This window comes from Narcine bancroftii, chromosome 13, assembly GCF_036971445.1.
Source record: "Narcine bancroftii isolate sNarBan1 chromosome 13, sNarBan1.hap1, whole genome shotgun sequence".
NCBI lineage: Eukaryota > Metazoa > Chordata > Chondrichthyes > Torpediniformes > Narcinidae > Narcine > Narcine bancroftii.
In genome coordinates this window covers 86,305,422-86,319,157 of record NC_091481.1, presented here as the reverse complement: position 1 = coordinate 86,319,157, position 13,736 = coordinate 86,305,422, and the positions used below count along the sequence as shown (strand labels likewise).

Genomic DNA, 13,736 nt, shown 5'->3' with positions numbered 1-13,736 from the left:
GGAGGGGTGTGGAGGGATATGGTTTTATTGCAGACTATAAGGGGCAAAGGGCCTGTCCTATGATTACAAGAAAGTTAAAGTTTAAAAATAGTCAAGTTTATTGTCATCAGGAAATAGATTATTATCCTTTGAACAAATGAAAGATAAATACAATATAACTCAAGATACAGTGCTGGCATATTACCAATTGAGATCCTACTTGAAGGACAAATTAGGAAGCAGTCTGAGGTTACCAGAGGGAAGTAACTTTGAATATGTGATTACAGATACAAGGATAATCAAAAGATTTATAACAAATATGTATATTAAACTGCAAGAAAAGGAGAATGAGGAAACAAATGGTAAAACTAAACAAAAATGGGAACAAGATTTAAACATAAAGATAAAGAAGGAAACATGGGAGAAGTTATGCTCTGGAACGATGAGAAATACAATAAATACGAGGTTACATATGATACAATATAACTGGATACACAGGCTATACATTACACCTCAAAAGTTAAATAAATGGGACCCAACAGTATCTGACAGATGTTTTCGATGTAAAAAAGAAATGGGAACAACAATTCATGCAATCTGGACATGTGAGAAAGTGAAAAAATTTTGGGAAGATCTAAACCAGATATTAAATAAAATTACAGAAAACAATATACCAAAGAATCCAGAGATCTTCCTCCTAAGTAACATAAAAAACAAAGAATTTGGAATTGATTTGGAGGATGCACAAAAAAGATTTGTTAGGATAGCTCTAGCCGTAGCAAAAAAATGTATTATGTCAACCTGGAAATCGGAAGATAATTTGAAAATACAACAATGGTATATAGAAATGAATAAATGTATTCCATTAGAAAAAATTACATATAGTTTAAGAAATAATATTGAAATATTTGAACAAATATGGGAGCCTTACATGAAACACAATAGCGAAAACCTACCGGCGACAATCACTACCTAAGTTAACGGAAGGAAAAGGAAATGAAAAGAATGGACTCAGTGGAATTTCTTGTTTATTTTTATTGAATGACAACATTGTTTGACTGGTTTAATGTATCCTAGATTTTGTACTTTAAATGGACAGGAGGGGGGAGGTAGAGAGGGTGGGATGGGAGGAGGGGGGGTGGAGAAAATGGCACTGTATATATTTGAAAAGGAAAAAGTATGTATCATGGTTAATGTGGTTTATGCTGTGAAAAATAAAAAATTTAAAAAAAAGTTTATTGTCATCTGATTGTATAAGTACAACCCGACGAAACTGCGTTCTCCGGTCCTCGGTACAAAAAACACACAGACACACACGCAGAGATAACACACATACAGACAAATAATGCACATACAGGACAAGTATTCATATATACAAATAAATCAATCAATATTGTTTTGTGAATGTGAGAACCTTGGATGGTTAGTGTGGGCAGTTCTTTTGGTTGTTCAGCATTCTCACTGGCGCACCTCAGGGACGTGTGCTCAGCCCACTCCTGTTCACGCTACTGACCCACGGACTGCATCACCAGATCCAGTTCCAACAGGGTCAAGAAGTTTACTGACGACACAGCATTTAGTTGTCGGCCTCATCAGCAACAATGATGAGTCGCCCTACAGAGAAGAGGTGGAAAATCTCGTGATCTGGTGCGAGAGGAACAACCTGCGTCTCAATGTGGACAAGACGAAGGGGATGATTGTGGATGTCAGGAGGACCAGGAACGACCACCCTCCACTACACAGCAACAACTCTGTAGTAGAGAGAGTGGAGAGAACCAGGTTCCTTGGAGTTCACTTAACTAGTGATCTATCATGGACTCTTAACATCTCCTAACTTGTCAGGAAGGTGCAACAGTGACTGCACTTCCTGAGAAGACTGAAGGGGGTAAGGCTACTGGCCACTATTATGTCACCCTTCTACAGGAGCTCTATTGAGAGTGTCCTGGCTTGGCTACATCACATTGTGGGTACGGTTGCTGCAGAGAAATGGATTAGAGGTCAATCCACAGGACCATAAGAGGGGCAGAGGATCACTGGAGTCTCCTTTCCCCCCCCCCCCCCCCCACCCCATTGACCTGATCTACTGGGATCGTTGTTTGAAGAGGGCGAGCAAAATCACTGAGGACCTCTTCCACTTTCAGCTGCTCCCATAGGGGAGGAGATCCAGGAGGATCAGAGCCAGCGCCACCCGGCTGAGGAACAGCTTCTTCCCACGGGCAGTGAGAATGGTGAACGACCCAAGGAACGGCTCACACTGACCCTCCGAGACCCTCATATTCACCAACCTATATTTATTTGTATGGATGAATACTTGTCCTGTGCAGTATTGTATGTCTGTATGTGTGCCCAACTGCGCTGGGTGGGTCACGTCTCCAGAATGGAGGACCATCGCCTTCCCAAGATCGTGTTCTAGGGCGAGCTCTCCACTGGCCACCGAGACAGAGGTGCACCAAAGAAGAGGTACAAGGACTGCTTAAAGAAATCTCTTGGTGCCTGCCCCACTGACCACCGCCAGTGGGCTGATCTCGCCTCCAACCGTGCATCTTGGCGCCTCACAGTTCGGCGGGCAGCAACCTCCTTTGAAGAAGACCGCAGAGCCCACCTCACTGACAAAAGGCAAAGGAGGAAAAACCCAACCCACCAATTTTCCCCTGCAACCGTGTCTGCCTGTCCCGCATCGGACTGGTCAGCCACAAACGAGCCTGCAGCTGACGTGGACTCTACCCCTCCATAAATCTTCGTCCGCGAAGCCAAGCCAAAGAACGAAAGAATGTGTGCTATACCTGGGTGTGTGTCTGCATGTTTTGCACCGAGTACCGGGGAACACAGTTTCAGGCTGTACTTGTCCAATCAGATGACAATCAACTTGGTTTGATTTGACTTGATACATTCCTCCAGCATCCAATCCCGGGAGGTGCCGGATACCGGGGGTTTGCCAGCTGGAGAGCGTTCTCCTCCCGGCCACTGGGCGGCTCATCGCAGGCGCCCTTCGTTCACCGCCGATTCCTATTGGTCGCATCCGGCAAGGCGCCGGCAACCAACGGCCGAGGGGTGGTGGGGGGGGGGGGGGGGGGGGGGGAGAGTTGTCCGGCGGATCGACGAGGGAGACTTGGCGACGGGAGGGGGGGGAGAGACCCGCATCGAGTCGGCGCCGGCCCCCACCCCCCCCACCAAGCCCAGCGAGGAGGCGGCGAGACCGGGAGCCGGCCGAAGGGACTGACCTTGGAGCTTGAGAGCCAGCTCTGGCGCTGATTGGCGCATCGGGTAAGCGGGACTAGAATGCCGGGCTCTGATTGGTCTCTCAACCTGTCAGTTAGTCCGGGAGGCGGGGCCAGGCACAGGAGCGTGTTCCCAGGCCCATTGCTTGGTAATGATTTAAAACCCTAAAAAAATGAAATATAACAGGTTCAAGTAAGCACTTTATATAAAAATGCTGTTATTTCCATTATAATCCATATGTAGATATAAAATACATCAGGTAGACAGCATCAGAATTTATTCTCACCAACTAGTCCCAAAATGCTGTTTCGTGGCAGCTTCACGGTACAAATATTTCTATAAACCACCTTGTAACTCCCCTGCATTCACTGGGCTGGAGAAACTCAGCAGAACCCCCACCGCCGATTCCATGTGGCTTAACCGGCCCTTGAGCGGGTCCGTTTCCAGTGATCGCGTGGTGCGAAGCTTCCCAACCGGGAAATTCCACCAGGCTCTGACACCCGCGAGAGGACCGGTAAGGATATGACGGGCTTGAGCCCCCCTTCGTCAAGGTGTGAGCAAAATGTAGGCCGGCGCTACAGCGTTTCTGGCTTGAGCTTCACTGTCTGCCTCAGTGACGGGGATCAGGAGACCAGTGGCCAACCACTTCAATCCTGCGTCCTGCTCCCTGGCCTTGTGCACTGTCCCACTGAGACCAATTGTAAATCGGAGGAATAATACTTGATTTCCCGTCTGGGCATCCTCCAACACATTCATATCCAATTATTGCCTCTTGTCTGTGCTCCCCCCACCCTTCCCCCAGCCTTTTTAATTCAGATACCTGCCTTGAAGTAGGGCGCAGACCCAAAACATTGGTCATCCACCAGTGGACGCTGCGGGATTTGCTGAGTTCCTCCAGCATTTCCTACAATCGCAGTGTCCTCAGTCTTTAAAATGGGCTTGCCAGAGTCCATTGCAGGTCCAGTACCTAAAACGACCTGCTCTGGATGTCTGTGTTTTACTGGGATGAGCTTAGCCTGTGGCTAAAAGACCAAAATGTTGTTTTTGTGCAGGCCCATGGCTGAGCTGCACATCATTGGTCAGATCGTCGGAGCAAGTGGCTTTCCTCAGCACAGTCTCTTCTGTAAATGGGGACTGCACACAGGTGAGACTTTCATTGGGGGGACGGGATGTTATGGGTGCTATGTAGTGCTGCCAACTGCTGGGCATATCCGTAATGTTTTCACTTCTTGTTTCCTTTTAATGGTGAAAGAAAATGGTCTTTTAGCAAGATTTTTATCAAGCTCTGGACCACCCAGAACACATTACTGTCAATTACAGGCAGTCCCAGGGTTAAAAACAAGTTCCGTTACCGAGGTTTGTCTGTCATTCGAATTTGTATGCAAGTTGGAACAGGTACCTACAGTCCTTCTCAGTTAGTCAAATGTTTATCTAAGTATATATTTTTTAAATCTTTATATGCATATAAAACACTTCCCAATACATTAAAACATCTTAAACATAATATTAATATAGGTAATAATACAATACTGGATGCAATAATAAAATAACTACATAAGATCATGATTAAAAGTTAATACTTACAGGAGATGATGGAGAGATGGCTACACTACAGGTACTGTCATTTTCAAATTCCGTTACTCTCACGATGCTGGGTGATGGCAGTGCCCCAGACCCCATGGCTTTCCCGCATCTTCGCTCCTCCCGGTCCCCACCTGGCTCCTTCGCTCGCTCCTCACTCCCCCCCTTCCCTCTTTCCCTCCCTTCTCGGAGGCACAATCGCACTTTAAGGCCATGCTGCCATTTTGCTGGGCCGAGCGGCGGCCCCACACCGAGCCATGACTGACTTGGAGGTGTCGCGATGACGCGCCTTGCTGCTTCTTCTCCCCTCTCCCTCCCTTCTGCCAGGCCGCCCATCCCCTCACTTTGCCCAGGCCACGTGTGGTGTAGCCTGACAGTGGATTGCGTGTCACCGGCCTCCTGTCAATCGATGGGACAGCAAGCCAATGGAAAGCAAGGTCCACTTGACCTGGAAGTAAATGTCATTCTCCTTCTGGCTGTCTTGTCGGTTTGTAACTACGGGTTGTTCATAAATCGGACATTTTCAACCCGGGCACTGCCTGAACATTTGGATGTACTGTCATTTACCTCGTATATGTCCCTCTGTCCCTTTATCTCCAGCCCCCCCCTGACCAATTCTCACCTTTCATTTCCTGCCCTCTGATCCATGTCACCTATGATCTCTTGGCTGTTTTCCTGTGCTGCTCCTTCTGCCCCTTCTTCCCTCCTCCCCCACCATTTTTTTTATTCCGGTTGCCTGCCTGTCTGCTTTCCGCTCATATTCCGATGAAGGGCTCAGGCCTGAAACGTTGGTTATATATCTGCCTGTTGAATTCCTCCAGCATTTTGTGTTTTTTAACCTCAGTCATAGCATCCACAGACTTTCATGTCTCACTTTGGCAATTTTATCCCTTCATGTTCCCTCCTGCCCAGAATTCCTCCTTCGTCGTCAAACCAGCGAAAATATTTTGCATTACATTGTTGTTTGTGAGATATTGCCATGTGTAAACCGATCTGCCATCTTTATGTAAGATTTGAATTTAAAAGTTATTATTTCACTGCAATGTGCTTTGGGGCTTTGGGTTGTTTCTCAAGACACACAGGGGGCTGCCACTTCCCAGAAGTCTGCACTTTGCGGTACCATCAGCTTGATGGTTCAGGTGCTTGGCTCAGCAGAAGGAAGGACGAGATCTTGAGCAGAGATTTTATGATTTGGCCAAGCTTTCATCTGTAAAGAATGGATTGTTAGATTATCTTGATTATAGTTGTTAGGAATGTGGAAGGACCGTCACAAGTTGTTTCACTTTCTGTCACACGACAGACGCGGGACATGCGGGCTTTATGGGGAGATGTGCAGTTGGTATAGTTTTGTTATTAAAATGCAAATTCAGCTAAATATTCTGGGATGCAGCATGTAAGTGCTGTTATTTGAGGCATATCCTGAGAGGAAATAAGTAATTTTTTGAAGATTCCTTTTATTGTCAAGTTAAAAATGTAATGTACATGATATACTTTCATTTCTGCCTGCCTTAAGGCAAACAGAGTCACCATGAGCATTGCCTGGTTCCCTTAACAATAGGAGAAAGAGAAGCGAAAAAGAGTCCCTTCAAACAAACTGAGTGTCCGTGGATTTGCCTCCAGTGCTCCCATAGCCTCTCCAACTGAACAGACTGTAGGAGCGAAAGATATATTGCTAATGTATCGGGCCTGAGGCTTTCTGGGCTCTTTCCCTCCTATGCATGCTGCAAGACCAGAAAAGTTCCTCCAGCATCTACTGGGTTTTTACTCCAGTCACATCATCTGCAGACTTTGGCATTTCACTTGTCTCTTACACAGACCCTGTGATAAATTTAAATCAACAAAATTTAGACACGTAGCATGGTAACGGGCCCTACTGACCCATGACCATATGCCGCTCAATTACACCTGATTGACCTATGACCTATGGGCAGCACGGTTAGCGTAGCCATTAGCGCAACACCGTTACCAGCACCAGCATTCGGAACTGGGGTTCAAATCCTGCGCTGTCTGTAAATTCTCCCCGTGTCTGCGTGGGTTTTCCCCCACCATTCAAAATGCACTGGGAGTTGTAAGTTAATTGGGTGTAAATTGAGCAGCACGGACTCGTGGGCCAAAATGGCCTGTTACCGTGCTGTATGTCTAAATTTAATTTAAATTTAAATTTAGAACCCCCAGTACATTTTGAAGGATGGGAGGAAACAGGAGCACCCATGCAGAGGACATGGCCCTCACTCTGCCACACACGTAGCTTGTTGGATATTCTGTTCAGAGGAAACCCATGCAGACACGGGGTGAACGTACAAACTCCCTACAGACAGTGCTGGATTCGACCTTGGGTCGCTGGCACTGTGACAGCTAACCATCCCACCCAACAGTACCCAGGTCTAAATTCTGTTGGAATTCAGTCGAGTGCTGCGTTTGTGATGGCGTTCTCCTCCTTGAAGGGTGTGCTTGGAAGTTGCTGTCTGGCTTGAAGGAAGGGCAAACGCAAGTGGACAACCCAGTCTTCAAAGAAATGACTTACTGGTCACATCCTATTGACGTGCACTATGCAACCAAAGGTCTCCAAGGTAAGTTTCTTCAATATTGCTCTTAATCCTGGGATTAGCTGAAAGCACTTCAAAGTTCAAAGTTCAGATTTAGTTGAGATTCTGTTTCCTGCGGGTCAGGCAGAATCACCATTTATTGATAGTGCAACAAAAATATTGTCGTCAAGAAAAGGTAAGACAAAAGTAAAAAATATAAACAAGAAGCAAGTGCAATACAAAAACAAATATTCAGTAATAAATCATGTGCAAAGTCAGAGCCCTTAAACGAGTCCCTGATTGAGTTTATTGCTGAATAGTCTGATGGTGGAGGGGTAGCAGCTGTTCCTGAACCTGCTGGTGCGAGTCTTGTGGCACCGATACCTCTTTCCTGACGGCAGCAATGAGAACAGAGCGTGTGCTGGGTGGTGTGGGTCTTTGATGATCGCTGCCGCTCTCTGACAGCAGCGCTCCCTGTAAATGTACTCGATGGTGGGGAGGGTTTTGTCTGTGTGGTCCTGGACTGTGTCCACTATTTTTTGCAGGGCTTTCTGCTCGGAGACATTGGTGCCTCCATGATGCAGCCAGTCAGCACGCTTCCCACTGCACGTCTGTCAAAGGAGATTCAGCCCAGAACAGCGAGCTGTTTGTTCCCAGAAAATGATCCTTTGGCTCACCATGTCACCCATCAACTACGTAACCCCACCAATGCTATTTACCAAGACTTGGTCTGTAACCATGTCTTGGAGATGGAAGAATTCAGCTACTTCTGAAATGTTGTGAGAGTACCTGCTGCTCTAGATGCCAGCCAAAGTTATGGCCTTAAACCTATGCCCCATAGTTTTAGGCACCTCTACTCTGGAGAAAGGTTTCTGATTTGTTTCGGATATCTTCATTTATCCAAAATTTAAATTTTTCTAGATAAATGTACATTTTGGAGAATCTGATTTTGGATAATTGGAGTTGTACTGTAATTGGACAATTAAAACAAATTCTGCTTGATAATTTATCAATGCCCCTCACTCTGCCACACACGTAGCTTGTTGGATATTCTAAAAGTTGTTGAATTAAATTCATTGTGCCATCCAGATGAACAGAGGTGAACAAGCTGCTGTTCAGAAAGGGCCTGAGAGAATGCTTGCAATTATTGCTGCTTTTTGTTTCCAATTCCCACACAACATTAACAGAGAGAAAAAAATTAATTAGAAAAGTCAAAACTTTTACTGAGTCTTGCAATTTTGAAGTTCTGGTCTACTTGCTTGTAATTGTGTTATGAGAATGATTAAGGGAGTGGGGTAGGGGAGGTGGGGTGATGAACGTGGGAGAGGTGGAGAGACAATAGAGGAAGAGACCACAGTGGTGGGAAGGTTGGAGAAGAGTAGGACAGGAGAAGGTAGAGGATAGATCAGTGATTCTCAATCTTTTTTCCCCACTTACATACCACCTGAAGTCATCATCACGGCCTGGCTTCGCAGACGAAGATTTAGATGTAAACATGGACATGTCCTTCGAGCCTACACAATGGATTTTTTAGGTGGCATGCAGTGTGCGCAGTACTGGCCCCACCCTTTACACCCGCGGTTTATCTGCCACGGCCCAGCATGCTGGGACGGTGCCAGCCAGGTGTTACGTCGGAGTGTCCTTCTGGATGGATGGCCTGAACTGGGCTAATGAGCCCTCTCTGTCCGGGTTTGAAATCAGAGTTTTCCTTCACTTAGGCTGGCTGCCAACCAAGGCTAACAAGCTCAGCCCACCCATCCAGTTATATCACCGGACAGTGGGTCGCGCTGTGACATAGCAAACTCAGTGAAAACAGGGGGGGGACACTGACGAGATGGTATTGGTATGGATACAGTAATGTAGGAGAGGCCATTTGCAGTGACCTCCTGTCTGGCGAGCCAGACCACAGTCACATGGTGATCACTACATCGAGAAAGGAGAGGCGATGTATTACGGCTGCTCTTTCCCTGGGTGAGCGGCACATCAGGCCCACACCTCACCCACCCCCACACCCCCCAATGGATACGATGCCATTGATGCCCTTTGGTTGGTAAGGGATTCTTCAGGTGGTACCTGAGTGGGGGGGTGGGGGGAAAGAGGTTGAGAATCACTGATCTATGGGAAGTAAAGTGCAATTCTTCATCAACATATGAGCAAAAAGCAGGTAGAAGCTGGAATAAAAAGGTGGGGAGAGGGGGAAGGAGAAGTGGATGGGGCAAGGGGAGGAACACAGGCTGACAGGTAAGAGGTGGATACAGGTGAGATGTTAGAAGTGACGGGGAGAATTTAGCTCTCTTATAGGAGAGGGAAGGGTAGGGGGTGGGGTGCTGGAGGAAGAAGAAAGAGGAATGGGGAAAGGGAGAGACTCGGGATAGGGTTGTGAAATTGGAGAAGTCGATGTTAATGCTGTCTGGTTGGAGAGTGCCCAGATGCAATGTTAGGTGTTGACCTCCAAGTTACAGATAGCCTCAGTTTGGCAATGCATGAGGCCATGGACAGACGTGCCAGGGTGGGAATGGGATATGGAATTTAAATTTGCTCTCGACCTCAGTATCTGCAGATGTTCTTTTTTAACTTATGGATAGTGACTGGGTTGCGTTGTGTTGATCTTTCACAGTTGAACAGCTCACTGGCTCCATCGATAGGAACAGGTGGGGAGAGAGGGTGCCTGAGGTTCTGGGTCTTGGTTGTGGTTGGTACCTCCATGGAGCGAGGTGAGAGGGATCCTTGCTTCAGGCAGAAGGCTGATGCTGTTGATTCCCCCCATATCCAGGCTGGCCCAAACTCTTCCTGCAGGTCTGGCACCAGGACACCTTCGGCCGCAGTGAGCTCTATGGCTATGGTTTCTGCCACGTCCCTAGCAGCCCGGGCTTCCACCAGATGGACTGTGTCACCTGGCGGCCCCTGGGCACGTGGCAGGAGCAGCTGTCCCAGATGTTCGTTGGTGGCGGCCCCCAGCTGAAGCACAGTGACCTGATCTACACCGGTGCCGACCGCTACCGGCTCCACACCGTGGCCATGGGCAAGGTCCATCTGCAGCTCAACGTCATCCTTCGCAACTTTGACCGCTACGGGGTGGAGTACTAGCTGGCAAGCAGGCGCCGCGGCAGCAAGTGGGTGTGGACTGGACCCTCGGGATCCTCCTGAAACCCCACCCCCACCCCGTCACCTCCCTTCAGTCCAATGTCTTTCCCCTATTGTATGCAAGATCCTGCAGCAATACTTGTCAGCTTAACAGAGGTCCCAACAACAGCTCTGCCTAATGGTCTCTGTACTTTGTCCAAATGACCTGCTCTCTAATTCCATGATCATGGTTTATTTGACCTTGGACTCAACACCACCATCTTGTCTGATCGCATAACCATCGACACACAGAAATGCCAGAAGAACTCAGCTAGTCTTGCAGTGTCCATAGGGGGTATAAAAATATAACTGACATTTCAGGATGGAGCCCTTCCTCGAAGTTTGAGTGAAAAATAGACAAGGGTCTGAAGGCCGGGGGAAGAATGGGAGGGGGAGGGGTCCAGACCAACAGACAAAGGGTGTTAATTGGATATGATAAGAGGAGAGGTGAGAATTGATTTTGGCTCCGTGAAAGGAGACAAAGGAAGAGAAAGAGAGACAGACTGAGCTGGGGGAAAGGCCCTTCTTCCCCCGTCACCTTTCCCCAGCTTTTGTTGGTCTGGACTCTTCCCGCAGCCAGCCTTGTCTTTATTCCGAGCCTGCCTGTTCTTTGCCTATTCCTTGAAGAAGGGCTCAGGCCCAAAATGTCAGTAATGTACCTTTACCTCCTATGGATGTTGTGAGACCGGCTGAGATCCTCCAGTGTTTCTCTGTGTTTTTGCTACAATCACGGAGTCTGTAGGCTTTTGTGTTTCACACTGAATAACACTGGACTCCCTTTTATGGACCCATTCCAGCATTTGTCTGCTTCCACAGATCCTTAGTAGAGAGAATTCCAGGTTTATCATCCTGAGAAATGGTTTTCCTTCTCATCTCTTGAGTTCACTGGGTGATTCCTTATTTTCAAACATTGCTCTCCCACCAATTCTAGGTTTCCCCTTGATCTGAAATATCCTCTCAGCACCTAACCTCTCAAACCTGTTCAAAATCCTGCATGTATCAACAAGATCACCTCTCACATTTGAAAGGAAAACCTCTGGCTACAGGCCCAGTAAGCACATTCTTTATTCATCGGGCGATCTGTTTGTCCCAGGAATCACCCCGATCAACCTTTCTTGAACTACCTGCTGTATGTATATCCCTCCATTGAGAAGTAAGCCAAAACTGCACACAGAACTCCATGCAAGGGCGCACCTGTGAAAATCAGACATCAAATCTAAATGATGGAAATAAAAACAAAATGGTGAAGACCCTCAGCAGGCCAGGCACCATCCATGGAGAGAGAAAGAGAGTTAACGTCTCAGGCTGAAGATCCTTCAACAGAATTGGGGCTCTGAAAAACAACAGTTTGAATTTCTTTCTTTGTCCCAGGTCTGATTAAGGATCTTGAACCTGAAATATTAATTCTGCTTCTCTTTCCGCAGATGCAGCTTGATTTCTGGAAAGTTTCCAGCATTTTCTGTTTGTGTTTGTGGTCTCGTTAATGCCCATTTATGTACCTACATTTTTGTACTCTCTTTGTACTCCATAGAGCAGTATAGCACAAAAACAGGCCCTTCAGCCCTTTTAGTCTGTGCCAAACTATTTTTCTGCCTAGTCCCACTGACCTGCACCCAGTCCATAGCCCTCCATTCCCCTCCCATCCATGTACCTGTCTGTATTCTTCTTCAATGTTAAAACTGAGCCTGCACTTACCATTCACCTGGCAATTCCCACCACTTCTGCATGAAGTAGTTCCCCCTAATATCCCATTTAAACTTTTACCCTTTCTTCATGAGCCCATGTCCTCTGGTTTTTATCTCACTCAACCTCAGTGGAAAAAGCCTGCTTACATTTATCTGTCATAATTTTAAACACCTCGATCAAATCTCTTCTCATTCTCTTACGCTCCAGGTTTAAAGTCCTAACCTGTTTAACCTTTTCCTGCAACTCAATTCCCATCAATATCCCAGTAAATCTTCTCTGCACTCTTTCAATCTTATTGATATCTTTCCTGTTGTTAGGTGACCAAAACTGCACAAAATACTCCAAATTTGGCCTCACCAATGCTTTATACAATCTTACCATAACCTTACAACTCCTGTACACAATACTTTGATTTATGAAGGCAATTATGCCAAAAGCTCTCTTTACAACCCTATCCACCTGTGAAGTCACTTTTAGGGAATTATGTAACTGTATTCCCAGGTCCCTCTGTTCTACCGCACTCCTCCGTGCCCGACCATTTACTATGTACGTCCTTTCTTAGTTTGTCCTTCCAAAATGCCACACCTCACACTTGTCTACATTAAATTCCATCTGCCATTTTCAGTTTTGAAAACATTCCTCGCTATCCACAGCACCTCCTAGCTTTGTGGCATCTGCAAACTTCCTGATCCAATTTACCACATTATCATCCAGATCACTGATAAAGATCATAAACAACAATGGGCCCAGAACTGATCCCTGAGGCACCCCACTTGTCACAGGCCTCCAGTCTGAGAAGCTACCACTCTCTGGCTTCTCCCACATAGCCAATGTTAAATCCACTTCACTACCTCACCATGAATACTTAGCGTCTGATCCTTCCTGACTAACCTCCCATATGAGACCTTGTCATAGGCTTTACTAAAGTCCGTGTAGACAACATTCACAGCCTTCATCAACTTTCCTGGTAACCTCATCGACAAACTCATATCAGATTAATTAAACAAGACCTACCACACACAAAGCCATGTTGACTAGCCCTTATCTGTTTCTGGCCATCCAAATAATTGTATATTTGATCTCTTCGAACACCTTCCAGTAATTTACCTACTACTGACGTCAGGCTCACCAGCCTATAATTTCCAGGTTTACTTTCTCTACCTCTTGCTCTCTTTTCCATCTCCCTGCCCTCACTTTTCTTTCTCTCTTCTGCACTGGATCTCCGTTTAACAAGCACTAGATCCAGTGGATCCGGCGGGAACTGGTCTTTGTAGTAAAACTGTGCGCATTGCAATCAAAAAGTTTTTTTTAAACCAAAAACATATTACTCAGTAAATGGATTTTTCAAAAACAACCCACGAGGATGAGGTTGATGCGTGCTTTGTACATAACTGAATAAATGCACAATCTTTAAAATAAATGGATCTCCTTGTAGTTTGAAGAATTGAAAGTTTTGCTTTGCATGTTGTGAAAGACACAGGCAAGACTAATAGCTTGGTCTGGTGAGAAAAACCAGCGTAAATTGTGTACATCCCTAATTTGCATGTTTTCAAAATAACGTAACATTTTTGACATGAGCATAACCTTGGGGGAGAGGCAGGAGGTAGGAACGCAATGCCTGTC

At 46.4% G+C, this 13,736-nt stretch overlaps 1 protein-coding gene across 1 annotated transcript; it reads left to right on the top strand.

Annotated features, from left to right (window-relative positions):
• The first annotated feature begins 3,054 nt into the window (after nt 1-3,054).
• On the top strand, nt 3,055-13,533 carry b9d2 (B9 domain containing 2). Its single transcript, XM_069907452.1, has 4 exons — nt 3,055-3,243; nt 4,251-4,342; nt 7,224-7,349; nt 10,078-13,533. The coding sequence occupies exons 2-4, from the start codon at nt 4,255-4,257 to the stop codon at nt 10,389-10,391; spliced, it is 528 nt and encodes a 175-aa protein (XP_069763553.1). The 5' UTR covers nt 3,055-3,243; nt 4,251-4,254; the 3' UTR covers nt 10,392-13,533.
• Nucleotides 13,534-13,736: the final 203 nt, after the last annotated feature.